The 19,468-nt window shown below is 48.4% G+C and overlaps 1 protein-coding gene across 2 annotated transcripts in view; it reads right to left on the reverse strand.

Annotated features, from left to right (window-relative positions):
* PARP1 (poly(ADP-ribose) polymerase 1) overlaps positions 1–17,999 on the reverse strand; it is a 32,407-nt gene extending 14,408 nt beyond the window's left edge. Inside the window, exons 1-10 of one of the 2 annotated variants that reach the window (XM_074144576.1) lie at positions 17,822–17,999; positions 13,625–13,787; positions 12,791–12,909; positions 11,529–11,743; positions 6,455–6,551; positions 4,702–4,818; positions 3,556–3,732; positions 3,054–3,195; positions 1,377–1,517; positions 386–628 (exon numbers count right to left, since the gene is read on the reverse strand). In XM_074144576.1, the coding sequence (XP_074000677.1) occupies positions 386–628; positions 1,377–1,517; positions 3,054–3,195; positions 3,556–3,732; positions 4,702–4,818; positions 6,455–6,551; positions 11,529–11,743; positions 12,791–12,909; positions 13,625–13,787; positions 17,822–17,941 (1,534 nt within the window). In that variant the 5' untranslated portion in view covers positions 17,942–17,999. The remainder of the gene's footprint in view (positions 1–385; positions 629–1,376; positions 1,518–3,053; positions 3,196–3,555; positions 3,733–4,701; positions 4,819–6,454; positions 6,552–11,528; positions 11,744–12,790; positions 12,910–13,624; positions 13,788–17,821) is intronic. The other variant, XM_074144577.1, reaches the window with a different exon arrangement.
* Between the last annotated feature and the right edge of the window lie 1,469 nt (positions 18,000–19,468).

Raw genomic sequence — 19,468 nt, forward strand, 5'->3', positions numbered from 1 at the left:
GGGGGGTGTTTGGGTCCCCTGGAGATGCTCCTGCTGCGATATAATCTGGCAGTAACACACCGAACTGTATGACAGAAACCTACGCTTGAAGGACATGGAGAAGAAGGGGTTCTGAAGACAGATGAGCAGATCCAATAGTTTTGTTCACTGCCTGGCATTAATAATGCAAGCTCTCTACGGTATAGGGGAGACAACAGCCAGCTCAAGAGACAGCTTCCCGTTCACTTAAAGCTAGTCTTGCCCCGAGGTCTCGTTATTTAAATTGATTATGAGAAAAAAGGGCAGAGAACTCAAGGAAAGGGCAAGGATAGACAATACCCAGGTTTGCTTTGTGCATGGCACAGTATTGAATGGGCCTGTGGAGAAACAACCCTTTGTTCTTCACCTTGCTCTTCTTTGACCTTTCCAGCACTCTTTGTACTTGGGGGCTTGCTGCACTTCCCATCCACAGCCATCTCCTCGTGCTCCATTTTCACCTCCGCACCCCAAGGTGAAAGCGCATGGAGAGACACAAGCTCCTGAAAGTCCTTGCTGGAGGATTTCACATCCTGAAGAAAGTCCTCTGAGACCACACGGACTTTGGCCTCCTTCACTTCTTCCATCTTCTTGCTCATTTTCTCCACATCTTCTACAGGGCCAGGGTGGGAAATGGAGAAGAAAAAAAAGCATCAGTGAAGTTTCAAACTTTAGCCCCTCCCTCTGGCCATGCTTCAGAGCTCTCTAACATTTTGTGGAAACACAATTCCACCACATTTTGGATCCACCATGTTCTTTGGAGAGCAAAATCCCCATCAGCTCAAAGCTGCAGCTTGGGCTAGAACAGGAACACTCCCGTTTCACCTGTATGGTTCAGCTCTCTCCTTCCTGGAGCTGAGCTGGGGCTGCACCAGTCCCTCTTGAACCTCCTACGTCAGCAGCCAGTTTGCACCTCGACTTCAACAGGGAGCAAGAGCAGACCCTAAGCTGCCAGTAGAGAAAACAACTGTCCTCAGGCACCCACCATCAGCTCTGTGGCTTCTCCAAGCACAGACACAGCCCCCAACACTTGTCATCCCAACAAGGGTGGCCTGCAAGCCACCATGTTCTGCAGAGAGATCCAAGCTCCAGGGTCTGTAGTCCACCAAGGTCTAGCTGCTGCAGACCTGACAGAGCCTTGTGGCCCAACCCACATGGTTTACATGCGCTGGATAAGTAAAACTCAACCAGCACACACACATCTGTTTTTACTTTCCCAAGCACACTAAACCCACGTGCGCAGACAAAACACTCCCCCTAATCCAAGCACTGATCCCCACACAGCCTCGAGGACGCTTGTCCTCTGTAATCCGCTCAGCTCTGCCACCAGTGCAACCAGTAACCCAGGCAGAGCTGCTTACTCTTTGTGCTGATGCAGAGGGTGGCCTTGTTAGCTGTCGTCGTCATCTTTCCTCCCAGGTCCTCCACAATGCTCTTCACCTCCTCCTTGTTCTTTGACAGCTTTCCAAGAACCAGGATCTTCATGTTGGTCAGTGGTTTGTCTAGGGGTCAGAAAGAACACAGCACGTTAGCAATGGGCACAGAGCACCCCCCGACAAGTAACAAGCACAAAGGGACAGCATTCCCCCACCCCCCCAGCCCAGCATCAGGCAGACAGGGGTCCAAGCAGCAGAAGGAAGCTCCCCTTCACCTGGGAAATACAATAAAGCTCAGCACCTGCTGATAGCAACAGGGAAGATGGATATGTAGGCACATTATTTGCCTGCCTTTTTTTTTTTTTTAGTTTAAAAATACTAAAAAAAAAAAAAAAAAATCAGTCTGCTTCAACACTGTGCTACTAGAGACTCTGCTCTGCTTCCCTCCTCTTTTGATGCCTGGACAGCATGGGAGAAATTCACTCTAACATGAAAGCTCCTGATTCTTCAAAAGGAAATCTGTTTTTAAGGGGATGGAGAAAGAGTATTGTCACTCAAGCAACAGCATTCCTACATGACAGTACATTTGAGTCTTGATCTATAGACAAAACAAGGTTGTATCATGCAAACCTCATAACAAGCGAGGATCAAACTGGTAACCATCTGAGGCTACAAGGCAGGTGTCTAAGAGCATATATCTGCACTGCTAAAGATAAATACTATTAACTCGGGTCAATCAACTGAGGGTTTTGTTTCCTCTCCTCCCCCAACTCAGATTTGTTAGGCTGCTAGCAAACTAAGTAACTTGGCTTTAATCCTGGTCAATGTTTTGAATTTACTTTCAGGGCACACTGGGGCTAGAATCAACTTGCAAATCAGAATCAAGATCTAGGTTACCTGGTCTTTGCTGCTAAAACAACATGATCTGGCTAAAATTAGCTGTGTGGAATTACTCCCACCCTTTTCACCAAGTAACAACAGTCCTCTCGTTCCAAAACTAGGGCCAGGGCTAAGAATGTTGAGTAAGAAAGAAGTCAGCATAGCTCTTAGTGCACAGGCTATGTCACCAAAGCATGCAACACATTCCGATGGTGTAAAGGGGATTTCTGGAATCCAACCTTCTGCCAATTTGTAGGCTAGAGACAGTGTATCTACTTTGCATAAGTGGACTCAGTGACTGGCAAAGCCAAATCCCAGTAAAGGATTTAAAAAATGAAATGAAAAACAACTCTTGCCCTTAAAACCTAACACAATGTAGAACATCTGGCATTACGGAGGTCCCTGGATGTCCCCCAAGAAACGAAGCAAGAAGACACTTCACAGCAGGTGTCCCTTGGGACATATTTTGCAACATCAGCCTTTAAGTTTCTGATTTGTTGCAAACACATCATTTCCTTAACATCGACAAATACCCAAAATGATTTGTTAGAAAACAACCAGGACCTCAAGCCCACATCCCCAGGCAATCCACCACATCAGGGTCTACCTGCACTGGGAAGATGGAAGCATGTGGGACTCTGCTGTGCTGGTTTTTCACCAGGAGAGCTCTGCCTGCTCAGAGGCAGGAGAATGGCATGTCTTTCAGGGTGGCATCTTCTCTGCATGGGGATGGCATTACACACTATCTTGAACATCACCAGCCCATGCCCAGTGGCCGCTTACCTCTGGGTGCGGACGCAGTCTCTGCCAAAGGAGCAGACGCGGAGGGAGGAGGCACCGAGTTCACAGCAGCAGCATCCGGAGGAAATACTCTGTCCTGCTTCTTACACTTAAATTTCTTCAGGTAAGGAATTTCCCGAAACTCCTGTGGGACAGAAGTGTAAGTAGAGTTCAAAACCAACAAATATTATTATAAGACTTAAAGGCTAACTTGAGCACTAGCCAGATGTTACCATTTACTCCAGGTTTTTGAAAGATTTCCAAGAAATTCACATTAAGGTAGGCAAACATCCACTTTACTGACTGGGAAAACAAAGCTAGAAGAGGGCGAATTATGAGTTTCAAATCAAATCAGCAACAACTTTTTTGATTTAGCACTACAGGGAAAAAAAGTACGATTTAGTTATGCATTAGCTGTGCTTATTCCATCTCCTTACAAGAGAAAATTTCTTAACATCCGTTCAGAAATGTGCTTCAGATCATCAAATGTGCTGTAAACACCCACCTTTGGGATTACCCAGTCTTTCCTGTTGGGAGTCTGTGTTTTAGCAACACACTTGGTCCAAGCAGTAATATCCCCTGAACAGTAATAGGCATCACTCTTGAACACAAACTGCCCCTTACATTCCGCGCAGGGCAGCAGAGCTCCAAACGCCATCCCATCTGCTACTCGGTCCAAAATCTAAAGCAACAAAGAATACAAACCAAGTCACGGCAAAAGGAGGCTGGAAGCCCACGCAGTACGTTACACTGGGCTGCACAAGAAAATAACCGGCAGGCTGCTGGTGTGCAGACATCGATGTTTCTGGTGCTTCTCATGCGCACACTGCACATAAATCAAGACTCTTACCAGAACTGATTGATTTACAATACCTTAAGGACATGACATGATGTTTCCCCAGTCACACCATACCTGCTCACACCCACAACTGGCAGACTCTCCTGTCCAGATCCAGGATTCAGGAGAACGTACCTACCACACAACACCTGACCCGGCAGCCACACCGGAACAGCCGAGGAGAAGATGAACTACTGCATCTGAGCACATGAGCAGGTAGGTGGGAGTGTATTCTCAGACAAGTCCCAGTTTTCCTTGCCTAGAGAGTATTTCTTGACCATTTGGAGCCTAGACACTTCCCACATCCCAGCCCACACTCCTTACAAAGAGTCTTAATAAATACAAATACTTCAAGTGATGTGTGCTCCGAAAGAGAGAAGACTTTAACAAGTTACACAGACTAAAAGGTGGCTGTTTTAGAAAAGACACCAGGAAAGAATTTATGCAATTTTGGTTCTTTTTGCAGAATTTAACAGTTGAGAGAGGCGATGTGAAGTGCCATAGTTAACCTGCTCGTGAAGCAAAAAACCACCCATGGCCCAGTTTGGGCGTAGCACAATAAAGGCACATCACTAAGACCGAGGCTCTGAATTCAGCATCACACCCCACCACACAGCACTTCACAAGCAAGCATAACAGCAACATCATCACGGTCTGGGGACAAAACGACTGGGCTTTGCACTGAATTTCCTTCCAAAGTGTTATGTTAGGAACACGCTTCAGACTTGCAGACCTTGCAGCAGTATCGGTCCGGGTTGGCCTCACTGATCCAAAGACCCAGCACACACACAAAACATCTACAGACCAACTCACAGCGTTCTCCCCGGAAGGAACTTCCTGCTTGTTGGCGATCAGCAGCTCTTTCAGGTCGTTAGTGGAGCAGACCTTCCTCAGCTCATCCTTGATTCCCCAGATCAGCTCCGTCTGCTCCTGTTGACAGAACCCAGCAGCTTAGCTACTTGGGACAGATTGCCTTCTAAGAACACTCCTGAAACTGCAGTGTGTAGATGAGGTTTTAGCAAGCCCGACTTAAATGCAGGCTGTGAGATGAAGAGCCCCAAGAACCAGTAGCTTTACCAAAAGGGAGAGTCACACATTTTACCCAAAAACCCAGAACAGGTCCTTAAAGCCACATGTTTCAGATTTCAGGATGAATACGTGAGCACATTGCAGCTTCAGCAAATACCCACAAGATTACACATGGAAGGACATCCCTATGGAATTCTGTATAAACCAAGGCTTCTCTATCAGATATGTGTGAAGAAAGGCCACGGAGTAACCTTTACAGCACCATCCCACACAAGAAGGTACAAGCAATAGTAACGAGACAGTTATTAGAGTGGAACCCCTGTTTCTATCACACTTCTACCCTTAGCAAGATCTTAACAGCCTTTGCAAACGTGACCTGACTACTAGACACCGCCAAAAGGGGGGATGTGGCTGCATTTGAGCCTCGCATTAGAATAAAAATCAGAAATGCTGATGGGCACTGTTCTTTTAAGCCACCTAAGCATAAGAGAAATTTCTCCCAAATCAGTCACCTGCAGCAGTATGGAGGAGCCTGCACGTTCTTTTGGGCCTTTCTACAAAAAGTGAAGGGGTTGAACAGCAAAGAAGCATCCTAAAATATCTCAGACAGTTTCTGAATGTTATTCACTGGCTACAGACAAAAATGCAGTCTGCCCTGGGAGAACTGGTTGACTGTGTTAAATGGTTTAATTTTCAGTGTTAGTAATCATACTTGATGAAATGCTGTTAAAAGAAATGTAATGAACCCAAAGTTAACCCTGACCCATAAATTGCCTTGATCCGTCCTAAACATCAGCATTGCAGCAGCAAAACCTTGATAACATCTCAGCTAAGTTTTGTTGAAAATTAAAGTATGGCCACACAACAAATTGTAAACTTTTGTTCAAAGGCAGAAGCACCATTTTTCTACAGCTCCATTATGACATCAATTGCAGCAAAAGCAGCTTGTTTATTTTTTTTTTTCTTGGAAAGTACCTATACTATACCAAACTTCCAATAAGTACAAAATTCCTGATGCTCTACTGGGAATTCTTCCCATGATATTCTAGAAACTGAAAGGTAGAAAGCTGCGATCTATCACACTTTGTACCCAAGAACTGAACGCAGATCCCCAGAGGGTGAAAAAGATATGATTTCTCATTAATATAGTGCTGCACTTTACCTCTGTTTAATTTTGACAATGAGCTATTTATTGGTTTCCAAGGTCTTCTGCAACAGCACTTGGGCTCACAACCAGATGACACAGGAAGGACCACAGAATCATCCTCCCTGAGAGAAGGCATTTAACCTCATCTATTTAAATCTAATAAGCACAAGTCCTAGAAAATTTCCTTCCTGTCGTTCAGGAGACAGCCCCAGGATGAATTGCCTTCAGCAAAGGCTTAGTGACAGGGCATCTCCTGTGCCAGGACATGCAGTGCTGCAAGTCTAGGTACCAGGTCCAGCTCCTCTCCAGGTGCCACAGCTCTTCAGTTAGCGCCTGACACTGCACTTTTCTAATGAAGCTGTTTTTAGCATGTGATCAGCTAAAACTCACCTTCAGCTGTTTTTCCTGCTTTGATTCTTTCTCTTTTTCTTTTTTCTGTTTCTTTTTCGCAGTCACATTTCCATCTACCTCTTCTCCTTTTCTCTTTCTAATAGAGAAAACCAAAACAAAACACACACACACGAAAGGAAGTTATTTAAATGCCTCCCCAGCAGCTACCAGAGCTCAGTTTACTGACTGCTGATATCTGCAGAGGCTTGAATATCCTCAGTTTTGGCAGGCAAACCCATTTTTCAAATTCCTCAGTGCTAGATTGTAGACAAGTGCTTGGCTCTGCAACGTGAGCCGCCTCAATCAGATCAGGTACACTTTGAGCTTTTCCACAGGGTAACTGGCTGAAGAGCACATGAAACACGGCAACATTTTCAGGCATATTCATCTACATCTGTATTAGCTACACCAAAGGCACACCTAAGAATCACTGAATATCGGCATACCTCCCCAAATCTGAGGGGGTGTAGATTAAAAGACTATAGTGTCTTTTAGCTGAATCAACAGCTTGATTTTTCAGATTAGAGAGTCCATATTGAAATAAAGGACAGCAAACACAAGAACTTTAACAGTCTTCACACATTGGGAAACTAGATATTTCCCAGTTAGTTTCTCTTCACACTGGAATTAAGTCAGGTGTCTGAAATCAGGCAGGAGGAAGTTTCTCCTTGCAAAATGCTCCCAGGATGATAGTGGTTTCATGATGCACTACTGTGCAGTTGTGTGTGAGGGAATTTATTGTTATTAGCTGGGGCCTTCGAGCTGTGCCAGGAGAAGTTACAGAAAACACTACTTGAGAAAAACTGGAAAAGAAGTGGAAGCCAAATGAAAATCAGGGGATTTTGGCAGACTTCAGAATGACAAGAGACCTCAGAGGAAGATCGTTTGTTTCCAGAGTCATGTCGTCCCCTTGGTCTGCCAGACTTAAAAATACATCAACTTCAATAAATCAAATCAGTGTGTGCTCTCCTCGTGAGGAAATAAAGAGAAATTTTGCCCCACTTGAGGCAGGAGAGGCCTGCAACTTGAAGCAGAGCATGAACATAGCTTGGATCTCGCACTTCATTTTGACGGAGCTGCTATCGTCTGGAAACACCAGCCAGGTTTCTTTTTAAGACAGCATCTGTCTTAACTTTATAAGCTGTGGCTGACGGTTAAGCCATAAAGTTGACATTCGCAATTGCTCTCCTACTTACAATTTTAAACACTTCATTTCTAGTACTTTGCCACCGTTAAGACTAACCCTTTATGACAGCTTATTAGCCATAAAGCTGCAGGAGGATGTCAAAAAGTACTCTTCTCCCAAAGACTCATGTGTGAGAGACCTATAAGTTCTAGTAACTGTCCTGGTCCTAATACTGGGCCAAGTAAGTTCTAGTTTTATTTGCAGTGGCTACCACCAGCCCATCATTAGTGCCTCTGACCAAATGACAACTCAGAGCACTTTGCAAGTCTTTAAGGGGCTAGTTTTGCAGAAAAGCTCATTTTTCAGCTGTCCCCCTGCCGTTCCCCATCAGCCATGCCATCAAAAGTCCCCTCTCCTCCCTGGCTGCAGCCCCTGCAAGGGGCAAGACCAGAGCATCCACTGAGCCCCACCACAAGGATCATGACTTCTCTAAGTCATGGGTACACAACAAAATCCGGGGGAAAAAAATGTATCAGCTTGAGCCCAAAGTGCTCTGCTGCACCTTCCCAAGCCAGAGGGCTTAATAATGCAAGTATTTAGGATGGGTGCCCAAATGCTGTGTGTCTGCAGTGCCTCTCCCTCCGCAGGCTGACAGTCAGGCTGCCTCCAGCAAGCCAGGGCTCACTCCTACGCCGTAACTTGTCTCCCAGTCTCCAGCAGAAGGAAAACCAGCAAAACAACTGCTGGAAGGCGATCACCCTGCTGAGAGGCCCCCGTGACCCAGGGAAAGCATCCAAATTCCAGCAGGGACTCACACTTCTGGCAGCTTCTTCTCAAAGTCAAGGGGAGAGTGGGTTGCTCTCACAGAGCAATCACTGTGCCTGTTCCGGGCACTTGAACAAACCACAGAGCAGGAGTGATCATCCCAATTGCAGAGGCGCACAAATCAGTTGGTCACCACCTTCTCTTTTGTCCCTGGCTATGCTCAAGGCTTAAAGCAAACACTAATCATCATTTTATACAGCCCAGAAAAGGGAATGGCAAAGCCAAATTCATCTTGCATCTTCCCAAAAGAGCAAATTTTAGAACAATCTACAAAATACACACTTGCTGACACACACAATAATTTTACCTTCCATCCTTGGGACTAAATTCTGTGTATTGCTACCAGCAGCTGGGTGCTACTGCATACACCCTTTCTCCTGCTGGGGAAAGGACAGTCTCCCCACACTGAGCAGGAATGGCCCAACAGCTTGCTTCCAAGGACCAGCCAACACAAACCCTTTCTTCCCACTTTCACGGAGGATACACAACTATAAGATTTATTGTAACTTCCAAGAATACGAAGAGGGAGGTGAACTATCCCTCTCTAGCCTGGCCCTTCCTTACCATCTACTATCTTTTTTTTCATGTTCCCCTCCCTATAATGAAAACGAAGGGTGAAAAGGGCAGTCACAACAACCCTGGATAAAGCAAGCAGCCTACATAGGGAGGAACAAGAACTCCTCTTTTCTCCTTCTCCGTGTAAAGCACAGCCAGATTGTTGCTGCCCTGAGCACTTATCCTCTGCCTCAGGCAACCTCTGCAGTTAATCCAGTGCTGCGTGACATGTCCAGAATGACACTTCGCTCCTGTCCTGGGCAGCGGTGCCACCCAAACAAGCAAGGCAGAAAATACAGGAAAGCATCACAGCTTGGAGCAGGAGGCTGAAACACATGCTGCCGAAGCAGCACAGTCGAGGGGAGCTCACAACCTGCTACTGCATTACCTACATCAGCACATGAGCACTCTTTCCACAGAGAAGCTGCTGGCAAGGACACAAGATCCTCCTTCCCCCAGACCTGCAAAGTGCTAGTGCTCGGGCACAACAGCTCACAGCCCAGGGGAGGCTCAGAATGTCTCCTCCAGAGCCGACCAAGGAAAGAAGCCAGGATCCTTGCAGGAAACTTTCCCTTTTTTGACCTTCAGAGGGAAGGGATCTTCCAATCAGTTCCTGGTAGCCCCTCACGTCTCTCATCTGCCATAGGCACATCACGCTGCTGCCCTTACAGAAAGGGCTGACAGGACAGTCCTGAAGTCTGAGCTTCTCCTCGGAGTACGGGCCAGATGTGCAAAAGCAGCACATGAAACTGGATGTGTCACATCTGAATTGCAGAGATATCCGAGTCAAGATGTAATCTGGACTCAGCACAATTAGGAAATCTCACCTACAGCAGATACTGTAACATCATTTCTGCGGGATGCTGTAATCTCTGTTGTTAGTTTCTGTTATCTGATTGAATGCACAAGATGAATTACTGTAGGTGACTGCATCTCACTCAAGCTTCTGGAGTGTTTTCCTTTTGGCTTCTCCAGAAATCCTGTGCTTTCTTGAGAGAAAATCACCAGGTAGAATCACACCGCACTTCTCCACTCCTTGTGTTTATTTACACTCTCAACTCATTCAGTTTGTTTGACAGATAACTATTTTTCCAATTGACCCTTAATACCCTTGGCTCAAGCATACAGCCCAAACAGCAGAAGAAAGGTAGTGGAGCGTAGGAGCCAGCCAGCACCTTCACGGTTGAGGGACTTGTCCATGCAGTGCTTAGAAAGCAGGAAAGATGAGACGTCCTGCTGCTTTTCTGGCTTGAGGTCCTGGTTCACATTACCCTACATCACCACTCTAAGCTTTTGTTTTCCACTGCAATTCTAGGCTTTTATTTACACAGTGACTTGGCAAACTACTCTGTGGCCTATCTTTACAAAGCCTTCATATTTTTCATAGCATCCCAGAAGCGGCCCAGAAAAGCAGAGTCAGGGCAGACGAGAGAAAACACTTACACAGTCAAATCTCTAGAGCTTTGCTGAAGACATGGGAGAAAACTACTAATAACCCTATTAAACTCACACGCTGTTCTAGGACAAAGCAGAACACGCACCTCGGCACAAAAAGCAAAGGACTACTTGAAGTGCATTCAAATTTTACTTCTACTTACATCCTGCACCACGCGCAGTGGCAAAACACCTGTGTGAAAAGAGGGCAGGCTGCCAGACAGATGCAAACAGCTCATCTCAGGCTCCAGTGGGTCAGACAAGCGAGATGAACAGTGCAGAAACTGATGGGGCTCCAGCAGGACCTTCCCCATTGCACCCACACCACTGCTGAATGCTTCCAGAGCCACTGCTTGCCAACCAACCAAGCATGGAAGTTGAAAGGCAGCCTCCTAACTCCACACAGATCCACCAGCCACATATACAGAGGACCAATACTGACAAAGGCCGCACCGATTTGTCATGGCAACGGTGTCTTGGAACCCCAAATTAGTCTCACTGGACAGTTTCATGGTGAAGCTTGCAAAAGTAAAGCTGAATTCAGTCTACAAGGTACATGGAGAAGCTCAATGTTTTACAATGACAAGATCTTTCCCATTTGTAGGACCCAGGAACACCTTATGTTCCTTTGTCCACAGGGACAATGCAACACTGGCTTGTGTTATGAAGCATGACTCTAGGCGAAGCCACTTCAAAAACAAATAACGAAAGCCTTTGTTAACAGAGAAAGATTGACCAAAGCTAGCAAGCCACCTGGAAGCACTTCTCTGTCAGTACAAGTTCTGTCAAGAGCCTCTGCTAAAAATTTCAATGCAAGGCAATGAAGTTTCAGTCGTACCATAAAAGATTTCGCAAACAAAAGCATCCAAGCGCTACACAGGCAATAAACACCATTATCAGATTCGGTGCCTGTCACAGATCAGCGAGTGGCTCATAGATAAGAGATGTCAAATCAATTCTCTAACAAGTGGTTAGAGCAGAGAAACCATCACTGATAACAACATCTCACAAGGAGGTGCAGAGCCCAGTATCCAGTTGTATTAAGCAGGCATTATTTTATGGTTAAAAGCCCTACATCAGTCCCCCAAGTCATTCCTCTTGACAAGGCAATTAGTTACATTGCCCATTACATACCCTTCACTCTTGGTAGCTGGGAGCTGCTTCTTCAGAGTTTCTTTATCTTCAGCTTTCAAGATGCTGAAGCCCAGGAGCTGGGCAGCCCCATAGGCCGGGAGGAAGCCCAGCTCAGCTCGGCGGCTCACAAAGCAGTCCGGGTGGTACCAGTTATCTATCATTCCCAGCTGGGGCTTTTCAGGATGCACCATCTTCTTGGAAATCCGGATCTGGCCCTGAGGCAGATTAAAGCAACACAAGAGAAATTTGTTAGGCCATTCTGGAAAGAACAGGATGCTAACAGGCTCATTACCAACATCTGCTTCCTAAGCACCTGTAAAATCACAACAGTTCCTCTATCAAAGCCTGCAAGTTTTTTTTTTTTTGTTCAAGCCCTTTCACTACAGTTCCTCTGCTTTCTTCACTCTTTCTAGGTTGAAAAGCCAGCTTTTTAAGTAGTTTTCTGTTCAAAAACCACTTACAATGGGTAATCCTGTAGTCTTCACTCCCTCAACACCCAGTAAACTGCAACAAGCAAAACTCACCTGAACAAACCCCACACAGGCAACTCTATAAACTAACTTTCTGTTGCTATCACTCAAGCATCAGTGCTAACATGATCTCACCCCATCTTACTGCAAATTACTTCTCAGATGCCCAACACGTACTTGCTTTAGGTGCTTTTAGACTGCAATACTTCATGCTCCAACAAGGAAACATCTACGCAACACTCACCAATGTTTCTACAGATACAAGCACAGTAGGACTTGCTAAATTTACCCAACTGGCATGTCTATTCAATCTATCAGAGATGCACAGCTTTGTTTTGCCAACTGTCTTTAAAAGCAGAGCAGCAAAACAGGGCTAAATTTCTGGTTTTATCTGCTTTCATGGAGTTAATATGGATACACTGCATACAGAGCTGGTCTTGCTGAGGAGAAGGAAGAGGCCACCACCTCTGCAGTGCTGCAACAAGCAGGAAGAGCTGCAGTTAGTGGTGGCTCTCCTGCCACAAGAAACTCTGATGAGCGGTGTTCCAGCCTGTTCTGAGACCCAAGTGAAAGGAAGGAAGCATCCGCAGGTTTGAAGCCCAGGCTACAACGCCTGAGGGACACCTTTACTGTCAGGTCTCCAGAATGCAGCTGCTCCTCAGACACAGAAATGCAGCTCTGCAAGTGCTTTCCATATGCAGGATAGGCAGGAAGCTATTATAAAAGTCACTGTTTGAATGGAACTGGCAGGGGAAAAAGACAAGAGACAGAGAACTAAGAAAAACTTTTCACCTTTTCTATTTTCTGTTCACAGCCTTTGCAAGTACTTCTGTTAGACTTGGCATATTCTGCAGCGAAGTCAGTTAGGCTCTTCTCAGCCTTGCCACCTCCTTCCTGTTCCCCTCCTTTTCCTGGAGAACAAAGGCAAATACAGAGTTTGGCTCTAAAGGCATTCCCTTAATTTCTTATTCTCTGTCCCAGATTGTTAGCAGTCTGAATTAATAAACCTGTCTTCCAGCAATCCATCCGTCGAGAATCTGAATATAGAGTAAGATAAGCAGCCCATGCTTAAAAGCACTTTTAAAATAGAAAGAAATCTTTAAGCAGCCAAGCAGCAATTGTACAGGATTGCTTATTTAATGATTTTAAAAGACTTTCAAAGGTGCACAGAGCTGACCCTTTTTACCTCTTTCCTGAAAATAGTGTAAAATGAGATCTCACTGAAGAACTGACTGTAACAGGAGTCACAAACAGCTCTGCTTCAAAGCACAACTCCTCTTCCCAAGTACTAGTTTCCTTTTATTTTTTGTATCACTACATTTCAACAGGCAGACATCAATCTAAAACTGCCCAGCACCCTTCATCTACACAGAGATGTGGTGAGTTTAGTCTGGTCTGTATTTAGACCCTTCTCATTTGCTCTCCTGAGTTGCTTGTTCACAGTGTAACATTTTCGGAGCCACCATAATCATACACTGCAGTGAAGGTACCGTTAAAACAACATGCTACAAAAGCATTTGTTAAAGGACTGAAAACAAAATATATTTCTTGATACATCACCTGCTGAAGGAACATAGCAATCAAATAACCACAATAATCTCCAAACATCAGGAGACCTCTGCTTACCTCCTCCAGGGCCTCCAGTTTCAATGGCTTTCTTGATTTTCTCCTGATCTTCCCACCGGAGCTCAGGGAAGCCATCAATGTCTGTGTGGGACACAATTCGAGCCCGCTTCCAAAAGCAGCTGTAGTGGTGCCAGTGAGGGACTTTGCCATCAAACATGGGTGACTAGGAAGAAAACACATTAGGCCAAGATGAAGCAACTTGGATAGAATCAACGGGGGAAAAAAACAGAACAAAACAAAAATAAGATAAAAAGGAGACCTGGGTAAACATAAGTGGTTGTGGTTTTTTGGGGTTTTTTTGTTTTGTTTTTAATAAAGAGATGGATACTATTTAGGACAAAGTCTAAGAAGAAAATCTATTATGACAGACAAACTGCTGGAAAGAGGTCCCAAATGGGATAGATGTGGAAGGAGCGTTTACCCAGCTTAATCAGTTCATCTCCCTGCTGTTTAGCCCATCTGTATTACTCAAAATGAAAAGGTCACAGCCTCAGCTTGGCTGCACCAACCCCGAGCAGATGAGGAAAGGTTTCTTCTCTGTGAGAATCAGAACATCTGCAGTGATGAGCAAAGCAAAAGAGAGATTGTGGAAAACGTTAACAGGAGTAGCAGCACTTGGCTCATCTGCTACAATCTCCTTGAGGCTCCTGCAGCACAGGAGGCTGCCGGCCTTGCTCTACGGGACCTCTGAGCACAAGGCACAGTCCCTTTGAGAGCCACTTCTCAAACTGTCCATGCCCAGGAGAGTCCATCGCCAGGCAGAAGACAGGAGGAACAGCTCCAATGACCACAACCTGCAAGAAATTCCTGAGGGGGCTGCAGAAGGCAGGGGCAAAATTTAAGGGAAACACCAGGGCCTAATGAAATCCTTCCTGCACCAGGACAGCAGCATCCCTCATGTCCTCCCCTGCATCGCCCCAGCCTCCTTGTGGAAGTGCTCCACTTGCTTATTATGACTCAGACACATTAAGTACCAACCTGGCATTGTTCCGGTTACCTGTCAGACAAAATAACTGAATAGTGGTTTGGCTCCAAGTTATGCACACAAACAACTGCTGTACTAATAATTATACAATGCTGAGTATTATTATTACTGATCATACAGAATTAACAACCTAGGAAAGCATTCTACATATCACTCACCAAAAGGAGGGAGATCTCCAATCTGAAACCAACAGCAAAGAGTTTCATGCATGAGCAGGAAGGAGGAGGAAATGGCTTTGAAGACCACAGCGAAGGACTAGGCGAGCTGGGAGCCCTGATTGCAACTAACCATCAACCCGAACTGTAAGAGGATGTTTTTATTTCCAGCTGGACTCTTCCCACAAGCCAGCGTTTGGAGTACCCAGTCACCCTCATAGCACCACAGACACACAGCAGCTACCTTGGCATTGCTCTTGATGTGCCTGTGAGTCACACGCAGCTCTGGCACTAAAAAGTTGGTCACCCCTGAACTCATGTTTGGAGTTTTCCTGAAGGATTCCTCACAGCTCTGTCCCTAAGACAAAGGCTTTGGGGGCACAAGCCACTGGGGTGCATGGAAGGGGGGAGAGCTGGCTCAATCTTTAGGGCAACTATGCAAGCAGTGCATAGATCTCCTCCACCACATGGAGTTGTATATCTGGAGCAGGTCTTCTCTGTGTGGGAAATTAAACCTCCAGGTGAGCTAGACCTCGTTTACACAACTTCTTCCAGCTCACCTATCTCTAGACCATTGTTTCCTAAACAAACTATGGAAAAAGGAGAAAGCAATTCGCTTTCATATTGCACACGCAGATAACAGAAACTGCTCAGTTCAACCTGGAAGCAAAAGTCGAAGTCGTACTGGTCCTGCAGGGCCTGGGTGCCCACCCTGGGCCAAACACTGGGCATCCCACTGTCATTCAGAGCTCTTCATGTGAAAAACCAAAACAAAAGGGTGGCTTTTGTTTAAAAGCCATAGTAGAAATGGCACCCAGCTAACAAACTTCACTTGTGCCTCCCTTTTAATGTCTTTTGCACAATTTGCAAAAGACCTCGGTGCACTGAAGGCTGCACAGAGGCTGCTCTGCAGGGGATTTCCCCAGGAGGAAACAAGGGGCCTGGGTGCTCTGGTGAAATTTGGGCCCTTGCAGGGGAGGTTACGCTCAGTAGCAGGGTGCAAAAAGTGCTCTGGTGGCACAAAAACTGGCAGTGGAGAGAGAGGGAGACCTTTGCAGAACAGATCAAGCAAATTCAAGAGGTTGCTGGGGAAAAAAATAAAAATAGTTATAAGTGATTGGTGTAAGACTAGCAGTTTTGGGGAGATGATTGGCTTAAAGGCAGTGGCTCTGTGAGGGATGCCACGGTCCCAGCTGTCCCCCTCCACCTGCCCCCAGGAAATTGTTCAATAAACCTAAGCCTAGAAATCCAAACACACTCCTGAGGTCCCACAGGCCCCCGTGCTGAGGAAGGCCAACCCGCCTCGCACCAACTTAGACTGTAGGTGAAGACAGGAAGGGATAACAAATGTGAGGGAAGTGGAGAAGAGCAGCCGGAGCAGGGGAGGAGGAGCGGAGGAGACCAGAAACCTCCAGTGAGCGACTGTGAGCAGCAGGAGAAACAAAAGAAAAAGGCAGCAGGAACACGTGCAAGCAAATGCCGCAGCTTTCACATCTTTCCCAGGAAACAGAGGCTCTGGGCAACAAAAGCGGAGGCAGGTATTTCCCCTTCGGGGAACTAGCTCCTGCCTCCAAGCAGGGTAGGCCTGCCAGCCCTGCCCCGGCAGCCAGGCATCCATCCCCTGCCCCATGGGGTGCCCAAGCCCCCCAGCAGCCCAGGCCAGGGGTGAGCCAGCCCTTCCTCACCCCTCTCCAAGGGCACAAGTGACTCTCGGCCCGCACAGAAATTGCTCCTCAATCAGCTGGGAGCCACAGCACTCATCTGCAGGCCTTTGCTCCAGGTGTTTGCATCCTGCATTCTTGCTATCCTTCCATAAATACACATTTATGCATTTGCTTATCTTTCACAGGACACATGTGAGGGTCAGCCGGCTGTCCATCTGCACCACCTGAACGCTAGAGATGCCTTTCCATGTTCCCTGCCAAAGACAGGCCAAGGCCCATCCACAGCTTAGGAAGGCAGCGCTTGGCCCTTCCCGAGCACACTTCCAGCTCCCAGGAGAGCGGCATTTGCCTCCCCTGCAGGAGCCCCGATTCCCTCCCCATCCTCCCACCACAGGCTGCGATTTCAGGCCGGCCAAAAGGGCAGTACAGGTCTGCGTACAATTCCCAGACACCTTTCATTTTGAAAGGAAGCCGAGCAAGTCTGTTCCCCAAAAGGCAAATCATTTGAGGACCACGTGACAACAAAACATGCCTTCGTATTGAGTTTGCTAATTGCAGTTCGGCTCTGTTTCATGTCTGCAGTGTGCCAACCAGCTCTGTGCAAACACCCCTCTACGGCTGGCAGCACCAGCCTGCCCTTAGAGATATGGTTTAGTGATGGCTTTTGTCAGCGTTAGGTTGATGGTTGGACTAGATGATCTGAAAGGTCCCTTCCAACCTAAGCAATTCTATGACCGCCACCCCATCGGTTCTCCCTACTGCAAGCAGAGACGAAACCACTGGACTGTTCACGACCTCTAACGCGTTTCGGATCTGTTTGTTTCGTATGCAAAGCACGCACTGAACGGAGATTTCCCTGACGCGACGCGAAACACCTCGAGTGCCAGACGCTTCCCAGGGCACAGAAAAGCTAAGCCACCGTACTCGCCCCCCTCCCGCTCCCTGCTCGCCGGATGACAACAAAGAGCCTCTGTGCGCGCCCCCGAGCCGACCCCTCGCCACTACAAGCCTCCGCTACGGCACTTAACGGCGAACTTTGCACCGTTTCACCTCCAAACGCCTTTACAGCCCAGGATACCGACAGCGCCCGCCTGCACGGCGAGCAGCTCCCACTCCACCGCTTCTCCGGGTGGCGGCGGGGAGGGCTACGGGCAGGGCTGCTCCGCTCCACGGACTGGAGCTGCGGCGGAGACCGCAGGCAGCGGCGGGCAATGGCGCCACTGCTAAAAATAGGCTCGCCCCCGCGGCGGAAAGGCCCAGTCGAGCGGCCCCGTGCTGGGAAGCGGACCCCGGCCTGGCCCAGAAAAGCCGCCCCCAGACGAGCCGCAGCCGGTGCGGGGCTGAGCGGTCAAGCCCGCCCCCCCCCTCCGGCCCGGGCCCCACCACGCGGTACCTGCACCATGAGGGCCAGGCGCAGAGAGTCTTTGGCGATGCTCTCGCCGCATTTCTTGCAGGAAGCACGGCCGCTCTTGGCGTACTCCGCCCGATACAGCTTCTCCGCCGGCTCCGCCATCGCCGCTACCACCGCCGCCGCCGCGGAGCCGCCCCGCACCGCGCACCCGCCGCGCCGCGCTCCCCCTCTCCGGCCGCGGCAGAGCTAGCCGAGCGCCGAGCGCACACCCCTGCCTCAGCGGTCGGCCGGATCTGCCGCTCAGGCATCGACTGGGCGCGCCTGACTATGCCTGCAACGTTCCGGTTTAGCTACAGTATATCAATGGGGAGCTGTGGGTCACGTGGCGGCGGGGCCACGCTGCCCCGGGAGCCCAGACGGGTCTCTCGGTGGGCGCCGAGCGAGGTCCCCGGGGAGCCTGTCGGGGGGCGGGGGGCAAACGGGGCGGTGTGTATCCGGACCCGCCGGTGCCGCGGGCTGCGCTCGTTCTTCAGCCAAGTGCTAGGCAGATGGCGTCGGTCCCCGGCGGGAATTCCCTCCCGTCCCCGAGGACGGCAGCACGGTGCTGAAGGAAGCACAAAGGGGCTCCTCCGTGTGTTAACTCCTGGGTTTCTCTCTCTTGGAGGCGGTAATGTCCTCTTGCATCAGCAGAGGGCGTCGGTCCCGCGGCTTCGCTGGAGAAGGGGACAGCGCTGAAGTTACTCCAAGCCCTCGGGGAAGTATTTATCGTTAGTTCGATTGCGAGTCTGGAATTAGGGTTCAAGGAGAGCAGGATGTTCGGTCCCGGGTGGGCTTCGGGCAGCTCGCAGGTGTCGGTCGGAGCTGCAAAGCGGCCTCCCGGCACGGCCCGACACGTTCCTGCACGTCCCCATCTTCCACTGCTTGCCATCTCCCGGGCTGTCGCGGGCTTGCTGTGAGCGCAGGCAGCGTTTGCCGCCGCGGTGAGCCTTCCGACAGCCCGCAGAGGAGCAGCGTGCCGGGGATGAAAGGATGTACCCCCAAGACATCGCTACTGATTCGGGGAAGGGGCGGGGGGGGAATATAAATCTCTGCAAAGCACTAGATGGTGCTGCACGCACACGGTCAGACAGGGATGCTCAACAAAGGAGTCTTTGCTTTTTCTAATTACTTCTTACAGAAGTTCCTGAACCAGACATGAGTGGTTTCAGAGGCAGATCCGCGCATTTCGTCTCACCCTGGAGAACAGCAAAAGACACGGGAGAGCTTGCCAGGAGCCAGAGGTGGTTGCTCCCCGCACTGCCTGGCACCTCTGCCAGGGGCTTTGCCCGGTTTGAAGGTGATGGGCGGTGCAGTGTGGAGATGCATTCACCCGTTTCAACAAACCTATTGCCACCCTGCTCCTCCATCCAAGGGTTTTTCCAAGAGAAAAGCAAATTACGCACAAATAAGTGGTGACTGGCGGGAGCTGTCCCGAGTCAAGTCAATGGCCCGTTTAACTCGGATCCAGCCTCTCCCAGCGACTGTCTGACATAAGAAAGGCCAAGCAAGCAGTGCTTGCTCTCCCAAATTATTTCCCAGCCTCCTGAGATTTGTGGCTCAGGGATTTCCTGCATGCCATCATCCTGGGGGGAATATCTCTTCCAAGAATTTTGTCCACTTTCTCTGAAAATACTCTTTTGTTTATACCGT

This window comes from Numenius arquata, chromosome 2 (genome assembly GCF_964106895.1).
Source record: "Numenius arquata chromosome 2, bNumArq3.hap1.1, whole genome shotgun sequence".
NCBI lineage: Eukaryota > Metazoa > Chordata > Aves > Charadriiformes > Scolopacidae > Numenius > Numenius arquata.